General features: G+C 37.9%; 1 protein-coding gene across 4 annotated transcripts in view; it reads right to left on the bottom strand.

Moving 5' to 3' along the window:
- Positions 1–8388: 8388 nt before the first annotated feature.
- The window catches only part of LOC114651559 (NACHT, LRR and PYD domains-containing protein 3-like), a 40808-nt gene continuing 21398 nt past the window's right edge, over positions 8389–27798 (bottom strand). Inside the window, exons 6-10 of one of the 4 annotated variants that reach the window (XM_028801369.2) lie at positions 21847–22014; positions 18946–19095; positions 17794–17958; positions 13749–13902; positions 8389–12289 (exon numbers count right to left, since the gene is read on the bottom strand). In XM_028801369.2, coding sequence (XP_028657202.1) covers positions 12275–12289; positions 13749–13902; positions 17794–17958; positions 18946–19095; positions 21847–22014 — 652 coding nt within the window. In that variant the 3' untranslated portion in view covers positions 8389–12274. Of the gene's footprint in view, positions 12290–13748; positions 13903–17793; positions 17959–18945; positions 19096–21846; positions 22015–27798 lie in introns of those variants that run through there. The other 3 variants (XM_051927394.1, XR_007934887.1, XM_028801373.2) reach the window with 3 other exon arrangements.

Genomic DNA, 27798 nt, shown 5'->3' with positions numbered 1-27798 from the left:
TCTTAAATAGTGATACAATAGGAAACAAATACAGGTTTTTTTTCCTCCTCTTTGCTCGATCAGCTGCTGGCTTGCTGCTGCTGCTGTGCCACGTGATCTGCATTTCGTGCAGAGATTCGAACATTTAAAGGCCTGTGCAGCAGCTGTCCTTTTGTCTCACTGCCTTGTCTCTCTTCTCCCCCACACATCCTCATACACTATGCAATACAATACAATTTATTTTTGTACAGCCCAAAATCACACAAGAAGTGCTGCAATGGGCTTTAACGGGCCCTGCCTCTTGACGGCTCCCCAGCCTTAACTCTCTAAGAAGACAAGGAAAAACTCCCCAAAAAACCCTTGTAGGGAAAAATTGGAAGAAACCGTGGGAAAGGCAGTTCAAAAAGAGACCACTTTCCAGGTAGGTTGGGCATGCAGTGGGTGTCAAAAAGAAGTCAATACAGTACAATACACAGAATAGAACAAATCCTCAATACTATATAAAAATAAAGATTTTACAAGTACGGACCAGAATTTAACAGTAGATATCACATAATATGATTTGGAATTATTTAGAGTCCTGGAGACCTCAGCCATCAAGCTGCCTCCCCCATTTGGCCATTCCACAGCTGAAGCAGTGCTGGGCCAGCCAATCCGATGAAAGGACCCCTCTACCTGACGATTCCTGTGATCCTCCATCGGTGATGATTTTACCTTAGGCAGGCAAAACAACTTAGCAGGTGGGCCGTGGCACCAAGTGCCATATTTGAGTACCGAAAAGAGAAACAGAATAGGTGAGGGTTAGTAACAAATTCTAACTATTATGTTACTTATGTTTAAGTGCTAATGACTAACAACAGAGATGCAGTCTGTACAGTTAATCAGCAGCTCTAGTCAGGATATGCTAAACTGAAGTAGTGAGTCATCAGCCGGGAATTAAAAGCTGAGACCTATGGGGCATCTCTTATAGTAACAGGCAGACCATTCCACAATTTAGGGGCCCTATAACTAAAAGCTCGACCTCCCACTGTTATTTTATTAATCCTTGGGATCATAAGCAGACCGGCATCTTGTGATCTTAATGTGCTCTCTGGTTTGTAAGTCATGATAAGTTCAGACAGGGGCGGGCATGGTGGCACAGTGGTAGCGCTGTTGCCTCTCAGTTACGAGACCTGGGTTCGCTTCCTGGGTCCTCCCTGCGTGGAGTTTGCATGTTCTCCCCGTGTCTGCGTGGGTTTCCTCCCACAGTCCAAAGACATGCAGGTTAGGTGGATTGGCGATTCTAAAATGGCCCTAGTGTGTGCTTGGTGTGTGGATGTGTTTGTGTGTGTCCTGCGGTGGGTTGGCACCCTGCCCTGGATTGGTTCCTGCCTTGTGCCCTGTGTTGGCTGGGATTGGCTCCAGCAGACCCCCATGACCCTATGTTCAGATTCAGTGGGTTAGAAAATGGTCGGTTGTTTGGTTGGATAAGTTCAGACAAGTAAGCCGGACCTTGGCCATTTAATGCTTTATATGTTAAAAGGAAGATTTTGAAATCTTCCCTAAACTTAACGGGGAGCTAGCGTATGGATTTAAGAACTGGAGTTATGTGTTTGTATTTTCTTGTTCTTGTAATAATTCTTGCAGCATCATTTTGGATTAACTGGAGGCTGTATAAAGAACAGTTTGAACATCCAGTGAACACCGCATTGCAGTAGTCAATCCTTCTAGAAATAAATGCATGAATTAATTTCTCAGAATCCTGTTTATTTAGAAAGTGCCTTAATTTCCCAACATTTTTAAGATGAAAGAAACATGTTTTGGACAACTTTGTAATATGCGCTTTAAATGACATGCTAGAGTCAAAGATCACTCCTAGATTGCGGGCTGATTCAGTAAAATTAATGGTGATTCCAACTGAGTTAAATGATGACAAAATATCATATCATTCTATGCAATCTCTTTTCTCTGTTCCGTTATTTCACCAAGTAATATTTTCCGTTTGTTTGGGCTAATGCAATCTTTACTTTTTTTGAGACTTTAGAATTTTCCTACTTCCATTAACTCTAACCTGCTCTGCATGTGTATCACGGGACTTGTTTCCAAAGGCTGTAAGTATGACGTGACTTGACTGTCTCGAGGGACGTGAAAGTGTCTCTATGGCTCTCTTCAAAAGATCTCTCTTAGCACAGCCCATCTCTGGAAAAAATGTAGTTTTTTAATCGGTCATACTTTTTTTCTGTGTGCTGGCAAAATATAAGCATGATATTTTATCTTTCTCTATTATTTGTTTTCATATAACTAATTTTGCCCTACAATGGACTGTCAGACAATCCAGGGCAGTTACTTGCCATGCATAGTTCTGCCAGTATAGGCTGTAGTCTCAGCTTGACCCTGAATTTTATTAAGTGGGTTTAAGAATGTTATCATTTGTAGGGGTGCAAGAACTAATCGATGATGAAAACAGTTGCCAATAAAAGTTGCTGTTGATTAGTTGCCTTGTTATGTATTCTGTGTTTCACTTCATTGAACAAGAAAAAAAATGCTCTCAATTTGAGATATGGTGGAAATGGAGGATAGAGAGGTGTAGACAAAGAGAAAATGGTGGAAGGCCAAAAAAACAGCAAGTTTATAGTCATGTCAACTTTACATTTGTTAACAAATGCATGTCTTGCATGATCTGTAAAAATCAGCTCATTTTATAATGGGGAGCACAACAATGATGTGGGGGCTCTGGAAAAGAAAACTCATCAGTGTAATGGTGATTCTTTTCTCACTCACACTGGGGGATAATCCAGCAACATTCTCAGAGTCATTTTTTTCTGTTTCTTCTAGCAGCTCCAAATCCTTCATTTATAGAGCAGAATCCAAATCATCAGCAATATGCAAAACATCTTTTCCTGAAACTTTCTTTTGATAATAGAAATAGTTGGTATATGATGCCAAATTATAAAGCAAAATGAGTCTTGAAATATGATACCTCTTTCACGTCATAGTGTTTATTGTCTTTTATCAAATAATGCAAAGCTCTCCAGGCATGTTAACTCTCAACAGTGGTTTCAGTTTTCTACCCCCTTGATACCGACTTTTGTTTACAGCCTCTTTGATTGTGTTTAACTGGACCTTACAGTTAGTAATGAAAATTTTCTGGCAAAGGTAATTTTAAAGCATACATTACTTATACAATGGTAATGAAGGAGAGTATTATACAAGAAATACAACTTTGGTTGAACTTGTGTGCAAATGTTTCATAATTTACTCCTCCCGATTAATCAATTAATAAAAATAATAATCAACCAAATAAATGTTCAGTAAAATAGCTGTTAGATGGATCCTTTGTAATGGGTATATGACTTTTAATGCCTTACGTTACCTTAACAGTATCACCTCCAGTCAAGTTTATAGCTTATTTTGGGATGTTGTGATCACAGGGTATGTACTGTAGGTGATCCATCTACAGTATCGTCAGTTGTCTGGGTACAAAGTAAGAACCAGGTTGGGACAGCACAAAATGACAGGACACATTCACGCACATACTGACATGTGGCCAAATCAGATTGCCCAACCAACCCAGCATGTGTTTATTTGGGATTTTACAGGAAGTTCAGACACCTGTAGAAACGTCCATGCAGATACAAGTAGAATATACAGGCTCCACTTGAGAAGAGCCTGGGCCAGGTTTGAAATTCTGGACTGTGTTTGCATTAAATGTCACTTGTAACAACATATTAAAGTACCTTGTTTAATACAGAAAAGAAATGATGGGCAAATTGGTGGCTAAGAAGAAATCAATCCTGCCAATTTGGCAACACTTTGGCCTCAAAGAAAATGAGCATCGGTGAGCCAAATGATTTAACCAAAAGTTATTTGTTGACTAAGTAGGAAGTTTCTTATTGTGAAAGACACACAAATGGTGACCTCACAGTTATTTGCATGCACACCTTCTAGCAGTCTATTCAAATGTAGCCAATGCTGCTACCATAATCACCAAAGACTTCACTGGCCATTGATTATTGGTGTTTCTGCAATTAGAAAAAGTGCAAAATATAAGCAAGGCAGTGCAAGATGGACACAATGATATCACAGCCATTTCACACTATTTATTAAAATAAAGTATGATTGCTTTACACATTCTCTCCAATGTGTCATTTTAAAGCATATCATGTTTTTTTTCTAACTAAACCACAACTTCTCCAAAATGGCTTAACTGCACAAAAATAATCAGTTATAGCCTTGAGTTGAATTAAATTACATACCTTTGGTTATAATAAATCATGACAAATTCTTTTTGGGGCAGTGAAGGGGATTTGTAACCCATCGATTGCACCACTCGCTTGTGGGAGCCTAAAAACAAAAAAAGAAGGGAGCTGACCAATGAGCACTACATTCCTTCCAAATGCAATAACTCACTGATTGCTTACTTACTCCAAAAAAGAAAGGATACAGTGGGTCATGCACATACGAACAGGGGGCATCTTCAAGGCTTCTATAACAGTTGTAATCCCCCCTGTGCCACAGGTTGGCACTGTCATTTACACGTTTCACTTTTTGCCCTCAGATCGGGAGACATACAAGACCTTACAGCACCATAAAGTCACTTTAGACTTGTGTCTGAACAAGACGTTTCTTGAAGACCAGTGCGCTTGCCATATTGTGTTTTTTTGTTTTTTTTTTGGGCAAATCAAAATGCCAAATAAATTGAGTTCATTCTGTGGTGCCCCAACCCTTCATCTTTGCCACAACCCTTTTCTTTTGTCACAAGTGTTCGAGCCAGTACCAGTAGTAGGATACCAAAACACAATATTTGATGGGTATACATTTTCAAAATGCATTTTCATCTCAACTGCTTCAGAGACTGCAGCCTTTCACAAGTATGCTGATGCTTGATGTGCAGCAGTAGAAGTCATGGAACAACCCAAGCAGGATTTTACCTCACCAGTCTTTATTTACATATCCAGACTTACCATTACAAATATGTGGCTTAGAGCTGTGGTAGAGCTGTCACAATTACAGCATTATAGTACAACCTCTGCCGCTCCTGTCTTCTCTTAATAATAGGCCGCTAGTAGCTTCATGTGCCATTTCTAGATTTCTATTTTCATAGATTTCTAATTTGCATTCTGTGAGGGACAATGTAGATTTTTATCTTTCTGCTAAAGAAGCATTTAAAGTTTCTATGGTAAATATAGTTTGTTAACAGCGTACTCATATATAATCAGAGTACAAGTGGCTAGTGTGCGGCATGTTTCAAATCATCATCAAAGGAACATAAATGGATGATGTAGGTAATAATTGTCGATTGCCAATGATATTGCTTAACAGCACAAGCATAAAATAGAGATATAATTTTTATGTATTTTTAAACCTGTTTAATTTTAAGTTAATCAGAAGGAGGGCTTATACAGCAGCATTTGGCAAAGTAGAAATTACAGAAATGGTGTAAGTGATCCCCCGCTATATCGCGGTCCAGCTATTGCGCCCCTGCTATATTGTGGAAAAATACAATAAGTACGTCCTACCTGTAGTATACTTTGCAGCCAATTCATAACAAAGCATACAGTTTTCAGCAGTCACAACGGTAGACAAAGAGTTTCTCGTTACAATATCCAGATGATTTCTTGCAAGGCCTGTTTTTGGCTGAAAGAGGACACTCAACCAATTAGAGTGGGGTTTTCATTCTCTTGGGCTCTGATTGGCTGCTGCTAACGTGGTGTAATCTCGCAAGAACAGCGAGCGTGGGTCTCCGACGCATCTCAGTTCTTTGCTTGTGGTCCGATTGTTGTGAGCAAACTTTTTGTTTTGTTTTAAGCCCTATGATGGCTCCCAAATGTCCTGCATCTTCTAAGCCTTCTGGTAGTAGTGAGCCTAAGTGCCAGAGGAAGACCTTGACCATTCAGGAGAAGGTAAAACTCCTGGATATGTTTCGGGAAAGAAAGCATTACGTGGATGTCATTCACCATTACAAGTTTACATGTGTTTAAATTGTGTGGGAGGGGTATTTTAAGGCTTAAATTATAAAAAAATGTTTATTTATATGGTCTTTCTCTATCGTGGATTTTCACGTATCACTGATGGGTCTGGAACGTAATTTCCACAATATGCGGGGGATCACTGTATACTGTTTGTCTATCTGTCATTTTATGAACATATCTAAGTGTTTAAAATTACTAAATATATTATTTGGACAAGCACAAATATTACAGGTTGGGAATTTATTATAAAAATAAAAATGTTGATTTAACCATGAACTTTCTATAATGTTTTACCAATATTGCATGATTCATTTAAAACATACTGAATCATACAAACATATACTAAGTAATAGAGATACATAGGGAACACATTCAAAAGTGTATTTTATTTATATACTGCATGCAGTTGTAAAAACGTTTTGTAAACCCTTTGGGGGTCCCTGTATTTCTCCATTCTTCTTCTTCTTCCTGTATTTCTCTCTTAATTACTCTGAATAATTTGGTTTATTCTTCAATTAAGTCACAATACCAGACATACACGATCTGTTTAAACTAATAACACACAAACAATTGGACTTATTTTGTACACATCAGTTAAACACTCACCATTGTATTTAGTAACTGGGAGAATCTTCTTTAGCAGCAGCGACCTCCACCAAACATTGCTGCGCTCTTGTCATACAACATGTAGTGCTGAATTTGATGTGTCTGTAGACATAGAGCCAGTCCTTTACTTTTCTAGCTTTGTCCAACTTCTTCTAAGATCCTCTGATATTGCATGACTCACACAAACCAATCTTTCCTAAGAAGAGCAGAATCTGTCAGTAACCAAACTTTATGTGTCTGTTGGATAGGGCTGGGCACTTCCAAGTCACACCCTCAATCTCATTGATCCAGTTAGCTATTAGAGAAGTCTTAAGCCAAGAAGTTCACAGACTTTTCCAAACCTTGACTGTGAATGTTTAAATTATATATTCCTTATCAAAAAAATTATATATAATTATTTGTGCATAATTGACCAAATCAAATTATGTTTGTCTGTTATTGTGAATGAAGATCAGACCGCATTTTATAAGTAAACTATCAAAATACCCATGCTTCTCAGTGGAGAAGTAGTGTGTTAAACAAGTTATGAAAAAGAAAAGGAAACATTTTAAAAATAACGTAGCATAATTCTCAATGTAATTGTCATAGGCTTATTTTAGTATTGACAGTGAATTTGATGATTGTAAAGAGTTTTATTTATGATTGTAAATGTTGTGTATGAGAAATGCACATTTTTAGGATGTAAGGATCTCTTTGTAAACAACATTTGCAGTTCTGCCCTCAGGCTGTAAAATGACCAAGCTGTCTGCTGAGCTTACTCTTGAGCATGCAACGTAAAGTTGGCCATGTGAGAAGCAATCTTGTGTCAAGTCAATGCTGACCTTTTTAGAGTCTGGCCCTGTGACTTATTTATTGTGATAGCGAAGCAGACCCTTACTGGAAATTGGAGGCATTTGTATTGGAATGGGAGGTCGGAGGGTATGAGAGGGATACGAGGAATAAATATAATCTCCCCTGAACCAATTCCAGTGAAGATAGTTGCCTCGATGAGGTTCTTATGCAGAGATTAGATCTGAAGCCTGGCACCATTACAAAGTTTTGGTGGTTGTAAGTTTCATAGTTACATAATTGGTGCTCCGATCTTCAAAAGTAGAGTATGCGAATGCATACCCAGAGGATTAAGAGTGTGAAGAAACTAAATGAAAAGGCAGGAGTCATCAGCAGGAAGAAGTGAAGCAAGTCAAACAATAACAGGCTTGAAGCTAAAGAAGAAGGGAGCAGTGAGCATGACAAACAGCTGAGGAAAGTAAGGAAGCAAGTGAGGAGGCACATGAACGTGGGATGTTGTTAATGTATACAGGTAGGGAGCCAACCACGTGGTAGATGCGCGGACAGCAGCCGTGCGGAAAAAGGAAGGGGGACCGGGGACGGCCCTTGGGCGTCTCTGCAGTGAAATAAATCCTCTGTTAACGGAAATAAGGAATGAAACCGCCAAAAGGAGAGGTCAGTTCTAAAAGTTCCTTATGGCATAATGGTGAGAACCGCCAAAAAGAAGACATTATTTTTGAAAGTTCATTACGGGGCATGGCCTGAAATGAAACATACTTAATGTTTGTAAGTACAGTGTAAAGGGTGGAAAATTTGGGCTTCCTACGTATATTTAAAGTTGCAGAAATAGTGAGAAGGGGTTTCCCCTATCTATATATACAGTTTAGGGCAGGGGTTCTTAACCTTTTGATCCAGACCCCCAATGGATTGTCCAATATTGTCCCATACCCCCTTTACTTGACTGTCGAAATAATCATCACCATTCCTTATATTAGTTGCCAGTATGATTTCCAAATATGTCAACAGCTTGAATTTACTGTACTTTAGATATGGATAGCTAGGAAGAGAACATGAAATAAAATCATAAGCATTGATACTTTATCATATTTATTTACAAAAAGCAAAATTAAAAAATGACAAATGACAAATATACAAATATCTACTATTTAACAATATAACTTTGATTCACCTTTTTCAGATTATAAACCAATAACTGTTGAATATTACACAAAAGAAGAAAACAAACGTAAATGTGCAAGTTTTTTCAATATCTCGACCACATAACACAGACTTTCACTAATCTAGTGAGATATTTGCTGTTGGTTTTGTGCAATCAAAGCATGGAATCAGGGTACAGTTACGGACAAAGCTACTCACATGTCATCTGACACATTAAGTCGATTTCTCCACTTTGATTTCAGATTTAATAATGCAGAGAATCCTGTTTCACAGTGATACATAGTTGTGAAGGGAACCAAAACATTCATTGCCCTCATTGCCAAGCTTGGGTAAACTGGGATTTGCTCACACCAAAACTGCTTGACATCCATCCCAGCCCTTTCGAAATTAGCTTTCATTCTTGGGGCTTCTTGGAAGTCAATGAAATCATCCTTTGCTGAATCGTTATCACTCAATCTCGATATATCAAATGAGAAAGGGTTTTGTATCCAAACGGATTCCATGCTAAGATCATCAATATCTGGAAAGTAACCCTCAAATTTTGTACTTAGAACTTCCAAATGATTTTTGACTTCTTGAAGTATTTCTACAGGTAGTGTTTTACCATCTCCAATAAGGATAATGTCAAGGATTGGAAAGTTTGCCAGGTTTCCGCTTTTAACACAGCGACGCCAGATAGGCAATTTCCTTACAAATGCAACAACTTTTCCCCTGGCTTGAACAATGTCCACATCCCTTCCCTGCATTGATATGTTCAAGTCATTGAGGAGACTGAAAATATCAGCCAAATATACCAGGCTAACAATAAAATGTTCATCTTCAAAATGATCAGCTAGGGGGGGATTGTTGATGCTTGAGGAATTTGAGAATTTCATTCCGAATTTCTACTACACGTGCGAAAACACAGCCACGACTCAGCCAACGTATCTCTGTGCGATACAGTAACACACTGTGTTCCACTCCAATTTCATCACAGAAGTTTTGAAATAATCGATGGTTCAATGCACGTCCATGAATAAAGTTGACTGTTTGCACAAGTATTCCCATCACTTCTTTAAGTTTCTTTGGCAATGTTTTGGATACCAGAGCTTGGTGATGTAGAACACAGTGTGTACAGAGCACATGTGGAGCTATCTCGTTGTCCATAGCTACAAAGCCAGATTTTTTTGCCAATCATGGTAGGAGCTCCATCTTTACAAATAGACCCAATCAAATCCCATGCCAACTCATGGCGATCAAAGAACGATTGGATCAGCTTGAATACGTCAACTGCTTTGGTTGTTGTTTCGAGTCGTTCACGGAATGAAAACTCTTCCTTGATGTTCTTTTTATGTACATAGTGTACAAATACAAGCAATTGACTGTGGTTTGAAACATCAGTTGATTCATCGGCCTGCATGCTGATTTTTGCAGGACTTTGTTTAACCTCACTGACAACTTGGGTTATTATGTTCTGACTCATGTCTTTAATTCTCTGGTGTACAGTGTCGTTGGACAAGGACACCTGACTCAATTACTTTGCAGCATCCTCTCCCAGCACGATTTTTGCCATCTCCAGCGCACAAGGTTTCACGAGGGTCTCCCCAATCGTGTGGGGCTTCTTTTCTTTGACAATCATGTACGAAACTTTGTAGGAGGCTTCCAAAAAAGGTTTTCCAGGAGCAGCAAACCCACATGATGAAAGAGTTGCTTTCTGATCATAACAAACTCTTCTCAACTTAAAAGCATCAATCGATGTACCAACATGATTACTGTATTTGCTTTCGAGATGTTCCCTCTGTCCTGATGGCTTCAAATTTCTATTGCTCATTACCAAATTGCAAATCATGCATTGGGGTCTTTCAGTTCCATCTTGTTCTGTCACACAGGTGAAGCCAAAACCAACATATGAATCATTCCACTTCCGTTTTTTGACAGACAACATTTTGCAGAAAATCTGTAAAAGGACAAAAGAAAAACTGCAAAAAGCACTATGTACATAATGGTAGTCAAATACAGAATGAATGGTGGCGCTCGTTCGCCGACTTTATATACAATGCAAAACATGCTTCTAGAGTCTTCGAGATACGTACATTGCTAATAAACGAGTAAATACACGCTTGTTCAGTAAATAAACATTTATTAAATTGAAATATTAAAATTAAAATGTACTAAATTTAAATTTAAAATTAAAGTTGTAGTAAACACACACATGTAAAATTAAATACAAGCATTTGCAGAAAATGTCGAATGTTCTCAAAGATTCTATTGCATTCCATTCACGTACTACCCAAGTATAAATTAATACATTCAATAAAATAAATACCAGTACCCAGAGATCAAGTCACATACCCCCAGCATTTGGTTCCCATATCCCTTGGGTTAAGAACCCCTGGTTTAGGGGGTACACCCATTTCTCCCCCTTGGGTGTTGCAATAGGACATGAAACATACCTAACTTTTGTAAATACACTGCAAGGAATGAGCACACGAAATTTCAGTTTCCCACCTATATGGAAAGTGGGAGAATTAGTGATGAGTCAGTGAGGGCTTTGCCTTTTATATGTATAGATAAAGCAGAAATCCGGGTAATGCTAAAGCGTTAACACACACGTTTCCTTGCAGCTGTAAGTAAAATATATCAAAAAGGCTTTTATATGGTAGACTTCAAACAATTGCATTTAGGTCACAGGTATATAATAGGTATATAAGGTATATAATAAGCATGGAGCTGTCACCATGGGATGAAACTGGTGATGATGGTTGAAGGATGGATCTCAAGGCACAAACGAACACTACAATGGGAAGATAATTTGTGCAATTGTTCATCTCTATGCCAATATGAAGGTATGTTTCAAATCAAAAAGGCACAGTACACATTAATTACTTGGCAACATCTTGGAGCATGGAATATAGTTTTCGGATACACAATTGTGTTCACAGAATTCATTATAGCATCTGTTGTTGACACATATATTTTGTGATGGCATTAGAAGTGGTATTAGGCTTGATAACAAAGGACTGGTATTGGGTCATCTTTACAGATGAGTTCGACTTCGGCCCTGATTGGCTGATAATTCCCAGTTTGCACACGGAGGTAGACAATTGTCCCTTCTTAGCTATATTCATAAACTACACATTAACAGACTAGGAGGATATAGCATAGTGCATCATTATGCACAACCATCCACCACTCTTCTTCTTCTTAGGTGTAGGGTTACCCTGTGACAATATGTTGAAGATATCCTGTTGTTTATTGATCAACCTTCTGTAGTGGCTATATCTGGTGATATTTTGCTTCACTATAGAAAACACAGCTGCCACTTCCTAGAAAATGCTGCCTATTATCAGTACTCTTCCTTGGTCAACCAGTCTTTGGACATATGTGTGGACCAATCTGAGATGTCATCTACAGTTTGCCTCAAGGAACATTGCTGTCCTGGAGATATGGGTTGACTTGTATTACACAGCATGATTTGTCACTTTAATTATGTCTTTTATGGTGTCATAACACCTTTTTCTGGAATGTATCTTGCATAGCTGGCTACACAATATTTAATAACACTGCAAATGTTCCTTTATAGTTTAGCAGTGGGATGGTGGAAGGCTACAGTTAGTGTCACATTATATCTTGCTTATAGCAGTTGGTGGTTTTGCATTCTCATCACAGTTTAACTGGACATCAGTTTAATTCTTCCAGGCTTGTAGGAGATGAGTGCGTTTCCAGGGGTGCATCTACTCCTCAGACATAAGATGGCTGAATCCTCTTCACTGCGCCAATTATACTTCTCATTGTTTATAGTAAACTGCTGATCACACAATCTGAGTCTGAAAAAAACAGAAAAAAGCAAGTTACGGTAATAGTTTGACCTCACATTTGTCTTTTATCTTTCTGTCAAGCTGCAGAGAGAGCGGGATAGCAGCCATTAAAAATATTTGTTTATTACTCTGTACTAGCTGAAAGAAGAAGAAGAAGAAGACTGGGCTCAGAGTGCCCAGAATTCAGATATGAATTCAAATCCAGATTATTGCAGGCAAATTATTCTCCTTTTAAGCAATCTAAAGACATTTTACATTTTTAAAGTAAAACAATCCCATGCGTTTGACTGTGTTTATTTCTCCATACTGTAGAGAAGCTTGTAGAACTGCCACAAAACAGTGTGTTGTTTTTTAAAACTGTATACCAGGACATCATCAGATGGAGAGGATGGAATGCCATGTTTCCAAACTGAATGTAATAGCAAAGGCCAGCAGGCTCCTTTGAATAAGGTAGCATAAAGAGCAGTGACTGGCTTCATAAACTGTATAAGGAACAGGAAATATGATAAAGGAGGTAAAAGTGGTGAGAATAACAGAACACATATTTTAGGCGCTGATCACACTTGGAAATAAAAGAAGAAAAGTGTGGAGAAGTGAAGAACCCAGGACTAAAAGTTATCAAAAATATATTCCAGTGTATTCATAGCCTGACAGGCACAGGACAGATTGGAGACAGTGTATACACCAATTTCAAAGTGCATCATTCCAACAACTTAATTGCACAACATGGCCAGAAATGTTAATCAAAATATATACAAAACAATGTTAAAAATTAATAAAGGTATGAATAATCAAAACAAAATGCAAAAATATTAATCAAAATGGGTTCTACAGAAAATACTGTAAAACCCATACTCTTGTATTACTAACAAAGAGGTTCGTGTTGCATTCCAGAGGAGTAGGGAATGATTCAAATTACTGAAGAAGGACCATTTATAATATTCTGATATTTCCTTTTTGTTTCAGTTTTTGCAAACCTAAACTTTAAATTTAAACCTCTTGCAGTTTACTGCTTACATTTTCACCATTCTAGGTCATATATATATATATATATATATATATATATATATATATATATATATATATATATATATATATACAGTAATCCCTCCTCCATCGCGGGGGTTGCGTTCCAGAGCCACCCGCGAAATAAGAAAATCCGCGAAGTAGAAACCATATGTTTATATGGTTATTTTTATATTGTCATGCTTGGGTCACAGATTTGCGCAGAAACACAGGAGGTTGTAGAGAGACAGGAACATTATTCAAACACTGCAAACAAACATTTGTCTCTTTTTCAAAAGTTTAAACTGTGCTCCATGACAAGACAGAGATGACAGTTCAGTCTCACAATTAAAAGTTTAGTGTTAGTACCCAACCAAATGAATTTTGATTTACTAGTTCATGATTCTTAACAAGGAAATGAAGAATTTATTGAGGTTATAAGGATTATTAAAATGCATTTTACCATTATCTCAGGAGAACCAGCTTCATGCATCATAGTAATTTCAGGGCTCCCACGTAGATATACATTCCATGACAGCTTTAGCATCTTTTTGTCATTTGATAGAATTCCACGGATATTTTCCACCGAAGTTGTAGTGTATGCATTGCTCTTTATCCTAAAATGACAGAGAAAGTACATGGAGGATGCCATACAAGGTATAAAGTTTAGCAGGAAATACAACCACAAGTCATAAATCACAAGGACTGACCTTGGGCTGGGTTTAGACCAAGACTATTTAAAAAATTTAATGTCTAATTTACCACAATAAGCTTTGAATGATCAATTAAAAAATGTTATAATGCCTGAATTTAACAATTATACAATTTTCCATTTTGTATATTGCAATCCCAAGTGATCGCCACTAAAAGATTGTATATAGCAAGGTCTTATAGCAAAGGATAGGTGCAAATTTTATAGTTTTGTATAGAGCATCTGATAATTAGTTTTTTTAAATGACTTAGTGTTTATTGTTTTTTATTAACAATATGGTGGCATGGTAATGCAATGGTTCAGATTGCTTCTGCCTCACAACTCCTGCATTCAAATGCTGGCCTGGGTTGCTCTGTGTATCCTGCATGATCTACCAGTATCTTGTCTGGAATTTTTTCCAGAGTCTCTATTTTTTCACACAATACAAGACATACAGTATGTATAACAGATTAACAGGCAACTTCAAATCTGCAAAGTATGAGTAAGAGTAATATTGTAATTCACACTAAATGGGCACTTCATTAGTCACAGCTAAAAAACTGACAGACAATTGGCTCAAAACAGTGTCACTAAGTGGGGCACAGTGGCGGCTCATGCTGATTCTCTTCTGTCCAATATTACTTCATCTCATTCCCTCTGATGCTTGATTCGACTAGGATCTAGTGATGCCACTGCATTAAGCCAAGCTCGCTGTCAAATTTCTGAGACAGACAGACAGACAGACACTTTATTAATCCCAAGGGGAAATTTACATACTCCAGCAGCAGCATACTGATAGATAGAAATAAAAACCACAATATTAAATTAAAGAGTGATAAAAATGCAGGTATACAGACAGACAATAACTTTGTATAATCTTAATGTTTACCCCCCTGGGTGGAATTGAAGAGTCGCATAGTGTGGGGGAGGAATGATCTCCTCAGTCTGTCAGTGGAGCAGGACATTGACAGCTGGAGCCATTGCAGGACTTTTCATAGTCTTGTGTAAATTATTTTGGTATCTTAACATCCAAAAACTCACAACCTGACACACATAACAGGTAGAAGGGGTGGTGTTGCTAACCATGCTTCTTGTTTCCAACACAGCACAGAGTTGTTGCCAGTAGATGACACCTAGTCCCACCCCAGTCCCTTCCAGTAGTGGGCCGATATAACTAGGGAGTAGAGACATGCAGGGTGAATTTTGACCTAAAAAGCTGATGGAGATTGAACTCTTTGGAGCAGTTATTACAAGTGTGAGGAGCACAAATTTATTTTTAATTTTGCCTCCTATGGCACTTTTTTTTTTTTGTTGACTGTACCATTTATTAGATAGATAGATAGATAGATAGATAGATAGATAGATAGATAGATAGATAGATAGATAGATAGATAGAGCACTCCAAATATTGCACCGCATCCAGCAATTTTCTTCACCATGGTTCATAACTGTTACACTGTATATATAAATAAATATATATATATATATATATATATATATATATATATATATATATATATATATATTGTGACAGATAAGGGACGCTCTCGCTCCCTTGAACCCCCTCAGACACCATGCCAGACACCAGGTAAAAGTCCAAATATTGAATTTATTATAATAATAATGTGCACAAAGCACCCTCCACTCCACAAATCTCCAATAAACAATATTCAAATAAACAATCCTCCACTCCCAAACGTTTAGCCACCCTGCCTCCCAACTCAGCTCGTCTGTCTGTGATTTTCCACAGTTGTTTATAGTCCTCGACCCGGAAGTGCTTCTGAGCCCTCAGTCCATGTGATTATCCAGCACTTCCGGGTCAGGTAAAAACTTCTCTTTTTCTTCAGCCCGGAAATATATCATTTCTTCCATTCCTGTGACTTGGAAATACTTCTGGGCTATACGGAAAATATAAATCCCTGGGCCTCCCTGCAGCGACTCCTGGCAGCCCCCATGGTATCCAGCAGGGCTGTGCATTATAACTCCACTGTCCATGATTCCCTGCTGGCATTCGGGGCACGTCCATGCTGCAAGGAGGGCTCCATCTGGCGGCCTGGGTGTATTGGCCGGGATGAATGGCCGGCCATATCTGACAATATATATATATATATATATATATATATATATATATATATATATATATATATATATATATATATAGTGGTACCCTGATGGGGGTGGTACCCAGCCAGGACGCCCGAGAAGATCGGAGGTGGGTTTGTGCCTCCTCCAGACCTTGTGGGGGTGACCACCCTGGGGGCCGCGGGTACAGAGCTGGGAAGCTCGACCCTGTAGGGGCCCGTGGTCACCGCCAGGGGGACCCCAATACCTGGAGGACCCTAGACCTCAGCACTTCTGCCACACCAGGAAGTGCTGTGGGGAAGAGGAACAGGGACACCTGGAGTGCTTCTGGGGAGACAGCCGGCACTTCCGCCACACTAGGGCGTGTTCGTGGGAGATTGACGGGAACACACCTGCAGCACATCCGGGTGCTTATTTAAAGGGGCTGCCTCCCTTCAGAGATGGACTCGAGTTGGGTGGAAGAAGGACAAGGTTTCTGGAGGAGAGAAGGAGGCGGTCTGAAGACAGAGAGAGAGAAGGCATTGTGTTGGCCTGGACTGAGGGGTATTGGGGTTGTGAGTAGTGACTTTGTAAATATGGTACGTCTCAATAAATGTGTGTGGGGCAATTACAACGTGTCTGCCTGTCTGTGTCCGGGTTAAGTTCCACAATATATATATATATATATGGTGGGCAACCTGGAAACATATTGAATTTATATATGTTAGTCAATAACGGTCATGCACATCATTATATATTAAACTAAGTTTTACTACTTTAGACACGCTACTTTAGATTTGTTATGCTACTTAAAATGAGGTGTCCAAATGATCTTATTATGCATGCTCTCCAAAATGTTATTATTTACTCTACACTGGGGGCCTGAACTAAATAAATGTTAGTTGCCCAATGGTGATGAATTACAAAAAGCAATGATCTCTGATCCATATAGTTTACAATAACATTTACATTAATTAATGCAAAGACACTGCGCATGTCAAAATGGACATATGACGGGGGACCCAAAAATAACCGGAATTTTGTTGTTGTTAGGTTGGTACTTGTAGTACGTGGTTGGGCCACTGGAGCGATCTAGTTACACTCCACACAAGTCAGTCTGCCAAGTGCCATCAGTCTGGAAGGTTGTGCTTGTGTTCAGTGAATTTTTTTGTAAAAGTAGTTTTGTGCAAGCGTTGTTTTTTTACGATGGCCGATTATCGTGAGCAACGCGCGGCAGTGAAATTTTGTTTTCTTCTTGAAAAAAGTGTTGCAGAAACTATTGTTAGAAACGGTATGACAACCCTGAACCACCCACCCTACTCACCAGATTTAGCTCCGTGTGATTTCTTTTTGTTCCTTCGGATGAAAAAAGACTTGAAAGGAAGGCGTTTTGCTGACGTCGAAGAGGTAAAACAAGAAACGACCAGAGCATTAATGGGCATTACTTCAGACGAATTTAAAAAATGTTTTGAACAATAGAACAAACGGTTAGATAAGTGTATTTCCGCCAATGGAGAGTACTTTGAAGGAGACTAATTGTAGTTTGTACAGAAAATTAAATTAAAAACGTTTTAAAAATATTTCCGGTTATTTTTGGGTCCCCCCTCGTATGCTCATTTTGAAGGCAATCGATTCATAAATAAGAACTAATGTATTTATGATCATGTCTTTAAGAATAATGCTTCTCAACCATGAATCTGAAACATACAAAATTAAGCAAAGAACAAGCACTCGGAAAGGAAAGTGAGTCACTTACGTCAGGGATTTTTGATAATAATCGTCAATGTTCAATGTCCTAATGACGTTTCTTAGTATTGCTTCATTTAGATCCTGAAAGTAGATGTATGTGGGTTTACAACTCGGGATTAGTTGTCTGCTGGTTTGGATGGTATGATTTGTACAGTTTCCAAAGACTGAGAGCCTGTATGTGAGAATAAAAAGAAGCTGAGTTGCCATTTAAAAAAAAAAAAAAAAAAACAATAAAACAAAAAAGTGCCAGCCTTGGTATACTGACTTGAATCTTACATATGTCCTTGCAGAGGTGATTTCAGTTAGTAAAAGATAGAGGTTATAACTATCAGACATTTAAATATGACTGTCTCTGATGTGTACAGGAAGGAATCAAAAAGGTAGTTGAGGAAGAGGCTCTGGAAGTGAATGTATGTTTAGGTCCTAATGTGGGACACCTTTCATCTTATATCTGTTCTGCTGGGAAGAATACAGACTGCAAAGATGGGTTGCCAAGGTTTTAGATGTCCCAAAACAGTTACTGGACACCTTGTTCTTTTAAAAAGATTAAATTGTATAGCTGAAGAGTAATCAGGGGCCACCAGCATGATGGTTCTATAACAAAAAACCCACACAATATGGAAAAGACACACAAACACTGAAGATATCAGAATTCTTAAAACTCCATCCATCCATCCATTTTCCAACCCGCTGAATCCGAACACAGGGTCGCGGGATTCTTAAAACTCATATCTGTGAAAACACATGAAAAAAATCATTATTGGGCTAGTAAGTTTATAGATGAAAGGGGGGCTGAGACAAAGGACAATGTGTAGTTTGCATTTGATTTAAGCAGGAAGACAATGCTTGGGTTCAAATAGGGTGGTCTGATGTGATAACAAAGAATTTCAAATGTGTGACCATCAAGGAGTTATGTATATCTCTTTAATCCACATAGCACAGTGCAGAACATGTACAGTTCACTAATTTTCCAGTATTGCTTTACAACAGTAAGGCAAGGGACACGAGACCTGTTTAGGTGTAATTGATTCACACTTCATATGATTCATTTTTTCAAATAGGAGAATACTAGTTAGATGAGCAAAAAAATAATACATCATTTACCATGACATCATAGACATAACCTTTGTTCTAGGGGCACTTTAAATCCAGACAATACCTTAACTCCTTTTCCTTAGCATCATATATCAATGTGCTGTAACCATTTTCATCTCCATTCATTAATTCCCAGGTCATATTTCTCATTTTGGTCTCCATGGACAGAATCCTGTTTATGTTTTCTATTCCCTCTAGTGAACGTATACCACATCTAAAGTTAAAGGTACATACATTAGTCGAAAACAGACATGATGCAAAATTAGAAATGTATTCAGTTCATACATCTTTTCATTTGCTGAACATACAATATGTAACACAACTTTAGGGTCACGAGGAACTGAAGTGAATGTTGGCATCACTGGATCCAACCTATGTCAGGGCACCATGTTTTCAGGAATTTTAATTCAGTGTATTTCAGTATAGAGCACACAATGAGTTACATAAATAATCATTTACTGTATGCACCTACTGTATAGGTATATCATAGCCTTCCATTCTTGAATCAGGTTAATCTAATTCAGTGCTGTAGGGGACAGAACAATCCCAACAACATTAAAATTAAGGCAGAAACCAACTGTGGATAAAGTTCTAATCACAGTCAATTTAACTGAATGTCTGCTTATATTGTACAGAACCACTTGTGCATTAAAAGTTCATACATTTACAAATAAAGTTTGGTAAAAATAAAAACATAAAATAAAATGTAATAAATGTAAAAAGTATACAATATGTACAGTCTATTAATAAGTACACTTCCTCTTACTTTTTTATTAATCATCTTTTATATTACAACCCCTCTTCTGACATATAAGTTAATTGAAATAGCTGACTAAAACAAAAATTTTCCCTTGTCCTTTACACATTGACTTCCAATACTTCTCTCTGTATTCTGAAATTCTTACTTGCAATTGCTAATCAACATGCAGCGTGTCCCAAATCTCCAGCACTGCAATTATCGTATCTTTAGAGAAATTGTTTCCATCAATAACATCTAACCTTCTTGACTCTTTTTTTCTCTGATGTTATTATTTATACTTATTAATGCAGATGTAGTGCACCGCTAGTTAATTCCTTTAAATGTCATCACAGATAAAGTGTGCCAAGCTAAAAGGTTGATGCCATAAAACCAACATATATACAGCACGTTAGAGTCCTGCATTTGTGAAATACGAATCTGGTAACACGATGTCAGAGATTCTCTCTTTCTTTTGGCTACAAGATAAATGCATCACTACTGCCTGCTTCAAATACTGAATTCCATACAGGACACCAGGAAAAGGACAGAAATTAAGATAGTGTCACACACGTGTGCTTAGGAGGCAGCAAGAAGGACCAAAAGAAGGTAATTCCACACCAAGCCAGGGGGTGACGGGGTGCAATAAACCTCTCTCTTTTATCCCTGCAGACCAAACACGGGAAATTCTGCCTGGTCCCGATAATGTCACTACCAGTTCCGGGCCTGATGATATCACTTTCAATTCATGGCCCAGTGACGCCACTTCGGGTTCTAGCTCCAACTTCCAGTTCCAGTCCCACTGACGTCACTTCTGCCGACCTGCGTGTATTCAGTTCTGCTTTGGACTCAATCTGTACACTGTACTACCAATCTTCACTTTTTTGCAGTCTTATTCAAGTATACGGGCAGCTGCCCCAAACCTTTTTCCTGTGTCTTTGTGTCTAGGTGTTTCATTTCACAATAGATAGCACTTTATTTGTCCCAAGAAGGAATTTAGCATTATTGATTAGAAGGTTCTTTCAAATCTTTAACTCAAAGTCATTATAGTATAAAGCAGTCACATGACTCACGGAGGTAGCATATGGTAGGTAACTTGTGGGACATCCAAACAAAGTATAATGCAACAGGTTGGTCTCTCCAGGTTCGCATTAATCCATGGAGGATATAAAGCGGCATCACAAAATGTTGTACACACTTTAGAAGAGAGGGAGGAGTGCTGTCACCATGTAAGCAGGTATAGAATATTGCAGCCATTCCAGAAATTGCCATTTTCAAAGCTGCACAACTGTAATACATTACAACATGTTCTCTGGTTTTCTCTTTGTTTTATTTCACTGCTGTTTGAAGCCCCTTCTACATGAAGCTGCCAATCTGAAACAGCACTTTTTATTTTTACATAGGTATTTTAATTTATATTTTCAATTTAATATACTTTACCACCAAAAATATGTGGTATGATGTACAGCAGGCATGGCCTGGCATCCTGACCGGGATGGTGCATGATTTATTACCTGGCAGGGTGGCAACTGTACTGAATGGCTGAGAAGAAAAGCAGGCTGTTCCCTGCCTTTGCCAAGAGTTTGGAGATAGCAACATTGGAATGAATATCCTGGGGTCCCAACAGGGATGGACCACAGTCCCTTACCTGCCTGCTAGGCCAGTGTAAAGGAGTACAGAGTGACAAAATCTATTCAGACCAGTGGCTCCCCCAAAACATTAGAGGGCAGCATCTCTGGGCTAGGATTTCCATATGAACACCAGCAGGGCATGCTTGGACCTGTGGGGTAGCCCTGTTGTGTTCTGTGGGGGCCATCTAGGGGGAGCTGATAGGATTAGTAATCCCAATTTTGTGGGGCTTCCTATTGACTTAGAGATGAGTAGGAATCGGGTGTGGGTGATTGACAAAGCTTGCCTGGAAGGTGTGGAGAAAGAAAGAAAGAAAGAAAGAAAGAAAGAAAGAAAGAAAGAAAGAAAGAAAGAAAGAAAGAAAGAAAGAAAGAAAGAAAGAAAGAAAGAAAGAAAGAAAGAAAGAAAGAAAGAAAGAAAGAATTGCATTGTGGTTGTGCCACTATCAGAAGGAAGCCTTTGTAAGGTATTTGTTTAATAAACCTTGTATTTGCTGGGACTTGCGTACTGTGTGGTTCTTTTTAGGGTGCTGTAATGCCCCCTACTGGTCACAGTGGAAATAAGCACAAATTCAGAAAAAAAATTAAGCCAATACTATACCTCAGTCTGTCTACACAGTAATTTTCACTTCTTAATAAGTTAATGATATACATTATTGTCTCCTCACTATTCCCTTCTAGCAACTGGAAATTTCTTGGTTTGTATTTTGGAATAAGCATCTGGCTTCTGTGCTTCACAGCCAAGTCTGGGACACCAGAGAAGGATAACCTATCAAAGGAAAACAAAAAGCAAACATGATAGAAAGCAGACTAAAGACACTGAAGCAATAGAATTCTTGTTTGTAAAATTGCTTTAATAAATACCAAACAATCTTTTTCATTTACTTGTTTATCCATAACACTCCTACAATTCAGTTCTGCTCTTCCGAAACATTAAATAAGGCTTTATGAAATGTTAGAGCATTAACCAACAAGATGTTTTCCATTAATGATCTTATTAGTGATAGGAAAATCAATTTTATTGCATTAAATGAAATGTGGCTTAGCTCTGATGGTGCGGCTTTTTTAATCGAATCTGCGCCTCCGAATTACAGTTTTGCTAATGCGGATCACCAAGGGAACAAAGGTGGTAAATTCAAGTCCTTTGAGTATCTTGCTGTTGTTATTCATGGAGTTTCTCAGTTTCTAGTATTATCCATGTATAGACCTCCTAAATACAATCCGTCACTCGCTGAGGAATTCTCAGACTTGGTGTCAATTGTAATCACAAACTATGACACGTTCCTCATAGTTGGTGACTTTAATTTTCATATCGATAATCAGTGTGACCCGAAAGTAAAAGAATTCATGAACCTCGTCGACTCTTTTGATTTGAGACAGCACGTTAGTCAGCCTACACACAAAACATGGCATACGTTAAACTTAGTAATTACTAAAGGACTAAAAGTTGATGTGAAGCAGATCATCAGACCATTTTCTCTTACTATTTAAAATAGAAATAATGATAGAAAAAATTCACGAGAAGCAAGTGTTAAAAAACACTTCTTTGATTCATCAGTCCATTTGTAGTGCTTACTACAATAATGAGGATAATGCAAATAGTAAGGTGGAAAATTTTAATACTAAAGTGAGAGCTGCTGCTAACATAGTCGCACCTGAAAAGATAAAAAGAGAACATGCTGGAGAGCTGAGCGTAAATGGAGAAAAGCTAAACTGATTATCCAACTGATTATTAAACTGATTATCTCATATTTCCACTATGACATATTGAAGGTTAAAATAACAGAATACAACAACATAGTCCATCTTGAGAGGCGCTGTTATTTCTCTAGAATTATAAATAACAATGCTAGTAATCCCAGAGTCTTATTCTCTATGATTGATTGTCTGCTAAAGCCAGGTCACTCAATGGAATGCCTCCAAAAAACTTCCAGGGAAACTTGTGAGGCTTTTGCTGTATTTTTTAATCACAAAATTAATGATATTAGGCATATAGTATTTAGACTATATTGGCAATAGATATCTCTACTTTTAATCCTAAAACGCCGCTGCATGGGGGATTGTTTTGCTTTGGACGTGCTCTGTCTCTAGGTATGTCAGAGGACCGAGACTTTGTGAAGTGGGGTCCAGCCTCACATGGGGGATAAGGGGGGGAGAGAAAGACAGCAGGCTATATCTAATCTATCCTTTTAATCCTTATAATTATAACTACCAACGTAACAATAAGCTGCATGGCAATAACTCTTGGGGAAATAGGAAATTAAGGTTAAAGCTGTCTCACTTCCAGTTAAGACTATAAAATGACATCAAAAATTCAGAATCAATGTCTCCATGATGGGACAGTTAATTTTGTGAGCTGGAATGTTAAAGGCCTGAATCAGGAATTAAAGAGAAAGAAAGTACTCTCTCACCTAACAGGTTTAAACACTAAAATGGTATTTTTACAGGAGACCCACTTACTAAGCAAGGATCAGTTCCGGCTGCAAAAGGATTGGATTGGCCAAATGTTCCATTCTAGCTTTACAAAGAAAACTAGAGGTGTGGGAATTCTCATACATAGAACAGTGTCATTTGTAGCATCAGATGTAGTATCTAATCCTGAAGGGAGATATGTGATGGTCATGGGCATCTTATTTAACTGTAAAATGATTTTGATAAATGTTTATGCACCTAATATTGATGATAAGGAATTCATACAAAATGTATTTGCATCCATTCCCAATGTGAACACTCATAAAATTATAATGGCTGGGGACTTTAATTGTGTTTTAAATCCATTCTTAGATAGGACTCCTGTCACAGGGGGGATGACATCTAACACTGCAAAGACAATTACACAGTTTGTAACTGGCCACAACTTATCAGACCCCTGGAGGTTTCTAAACCCAAACTCAAGGACATATTCTTTCTACTCACCAGTACATCATTGCTACTCAAGAATAGATTATTTCTTTATAGATAATAATTTCTTGCCTACGATTAAATCTTGCAAGTACAATGCTATTGTTATTTCTGACCATGCACCGCTGATCTTGGAGCTAAAGTCACTATGCCCCACACACTCACCTCACAGATGGCGTCTTAACCTGCTTCTATTAGCAGACGAGAACTGTACAGAATTTATTTCCAAACAAATCAGTTTCTTCCTAGAGACAAATACATCCTCAAAGGTTTCTGCAGGAATACTCTGGGAAACTCTAAAGGCCTTCTTAAGAGGACAGATTATTTCATATCTCTCCCAAAGGAATAAATTAGAAACCAAGAAAGTATCAGAGCTAAAAAGCGAAATTACTAGAATAGATGAAGAACATGCCAGGCTTCCAAGCGAGACTCTACATAGAAAAAGGCAGGCTCTGCATTCAGAACTCAACCTCTTGACAACTAAAGAAACTGAACAACTAATTTATAAATCCAGACATCATTACTATGAACACGGAGAGAAAGCTAATAAGTTTTTAGCTCAACAAATTCACAAGCAAGAAGTTCGCAATGCAATCCCAGTAATCACCAACACGAACGGAGACGAAATCATTGACCATAAAAATATAATGCACACATTCAGAGACTACTATAAATCCTTATATGCTACTGAGTTTAAAGAAGACAACACACAATCTAATGTATTTCTAGACACATTAAACATACCACAAATAGATACTTTTAGTGCGGAGGAATTGGATAAACCTCTGGTGCTATCAGAATTACTAGATGCTATAAAGGCACTTCAAGGCAGGAAAGCAGCAGGCCCTGATGGCTACCCTGCAGAATTTTATAAGAAATTCCCTGCTCAGCTAGCTCCCCTCCTATTAGCAACGTTTACAGAAGCTAGAGACAATCAAATTCTTCCTCAAACTTTTCGCCAAGCATTAATCACCATCTTTCCTAAACAAAATAAGGACTTATTACAATGTGCATCATACAGACCAATTTCACTTCTGAATAATGATGTTAAGATACTCTCAAAAATCATAGCTAGAAGGATGGAGAAAGTGCTGCCTTCGGTAATATCACAAGATCAAACTGGATTTATCAAGGGTCGACACTTATCTTCCAATCGTCGACGCCTGTTTAATGTAACATACTCACCAACAAAGTCAAACACCCCAGAAATATTATTATCATTGGATGCAGAAAAAGCATTTGACATGATTGAATGGAAATACCTTTTCACTACATTAGAGAAATTTAGGTTTGGCCTGAACATTTGTGCATGGATCAAACTACTGTATACCAATCCAGAAGCTTCAGTTTGTATTAACAACATTTGTTCAGACTACTTTAAACATAGAACGTGGTACCAGACAAGGATGCCCCTTGTCACCACTGCTATTTGCAATTGCCATTGAACCACTGGCGGTTCACTGTTGAAATGCTGATCAGATAAATGGGATTATCAGAGAAGGACTGGAACAGAAAATTTCTCTATATGCAGATGATATGGTACTGTATCTATCAGACCCACAAAATTCTGTACCTGAAGTCTTAACAGCACTTACAGAATTTCAAAAAATCTCTGGTCTCATAATTAATCTGAATAAAAGTGTACTCTTTCCAGTGAATTCTCAAGCATATAATATTAGATTAGACACCCTACCTTTTATCATTGCAGATCAGTTTATATACCAAGGGGTTAACATCACAAGTAAACACAAAGGCTTTTATCAACAAAATTTCGCCGTCTGTATTTAAAAAATTAAGCAAGTCTTGCATAGATGGTTATTTCAAAACATTCCAATATACATCAATAAATCATTTTTAAGCAAATAGATTCAATAATAACCTCATTTATTTGGAACTCAAAACATCCACGTATCCAAAGAGCAACCCTACAAAGACCTAAGGCAGAAGGTGGCATGGCTCTACCCAACTTTCAATTTTATTACTGGGCAGCAAACATACAAGCTATAAAAACCTGGACACAAATAGATGAACATACACAGGCCTGGTCCACAATAGAAGTAAAATCCTGCAGTACTTCTTTATATTCCCTGCTTTGTGCCCCAATAAATGCAAGTTATCGGCAAATACTAATAACCCAATTGTGCTTCACTCAATCAGAATATGGATCCAATGTAGAAAGCATTTTAAGATGGAGAAGCTTTTATCTGTGGCACCTAAGCAAGAGAACCACCTCTTTCAACCCTCGCAAACATATGCAGTTTTTAATATCGGGAAAAAAATTGGGATTAAATTGCTTAGAGATCTTTATATAGACAACATCTTTGCATCCTATGAAAAATTACATTCTAAATTTAACTTTCCAGCTACACATTTCTTTCACTATCTTCAAATTAGGAACTTTGTTAAACAGAACCTGCCCGGTTTTCCTCATCTTGCATTCTCGTCCATGACGGAAAAAATATTGCTCAGTTTCAAGGACTTAGACACCATCTCTGCCATATATAAAATTATTTTACAGTCACTCCCTTTCAAAGATCCAAGAGGACAATGGGAAAAAGATCTCTTAATCAATATAACAGAAAAGGATTGGAAAGTAGCAATGCAGAGACTTCACTTGAGCTCTATATGCGCAAAGCATACAATTATTCAACTCAAAATTATATATCGAGCACATCTGTCTCACCTAAAACTGTCCAAAATGTTTCCAGGGCAAGATCAACCTGCGAACGCTGCAATCAAGTCCCAGCCTCACTGGGTCACATGTCTTGGGCCTGCATCAAATTAACATCATTTTGGATCAAAATTTTTAAGTGCCTTTCAGACAGCCTTGGTGTCACAATCCCTCCTAACCCATTAACAGCTGTGTTTGGTGTTCTTCCAGATGGGTTTAAAGTGGAGAAGGACAAACAAACTGTGATTGCATTCAGATTGGCACGCAGACTTATTTTGCTAAACTGGAAGAATCCTAACTATCCTCTTTTAAGTCAGTGGGAAACTGATATTTTATATTATATGAAATTGGAAATTGGAAAAAATCAAATATTCAGTTAGAGGATCTGAACAGAATTTTTTCAAAACCTGGCAGGATAAATTCAATAATATTTTAGAATAAGCTCTTAAAGCACCGAGGAAGCAATTATCTCCGCATTTCTTTTTCTTCTCCATTAATCTCTATTGGCCTATTATTATTATTGTGAATTTCCCCTTGGGATTAATAAAGTATCTATCTATCCATTAAACTCATCAATTTAGGTATGTTAACAAGCCTTAAGTTTTACCCTGTTGGCCATGCTCTCTCTCTCTCACCGGTGGGGTTGACTTGTTTTTCAATCTCAATCCTATTTTTTGTAAAAATTGATCGATTTGTATGGAATGATTACAATAAAATTATTAACAAAAAAAAAATGTAAAAATTTAAAAAATGAAATAATATAGTACGTCTCCCCAGTGCTGATCCTCTTAAACCCTGGTACTCCATTTTAAACAAATTAAATTCTTTCACCAGGATAGATTTACCTGATTTATATTAAATAATTTCTCAACTGCAACCATCCACCTGCGTCCTTGACCCAATACCAAAGTTTTTTCAAAGAAATATCAGTCGTGCTAATTGATAGTATTCTTGACATAGTAAACTCGTCATTAGATACGG

Source organism: Erpetoichthys calabaricus, chromosome 5 (assembly GCF_900747795.2).
Source record: "Erpetoichthys calabaricus chromosome 5, fErpCal1.3, whole genome shotgun sequence".
Taxonomy (NCBI): Eukaryota; Metazoa; Chordata; class Cladistia; order Polypteriformes; family Polypteridae; genus Erpetoichthys; species Erpetoichthys calabaricus.
Note: the sequence above shows the minus strand (reverse complement) of the source record. Positions and strands in the feature narration are given on the sequence as shown.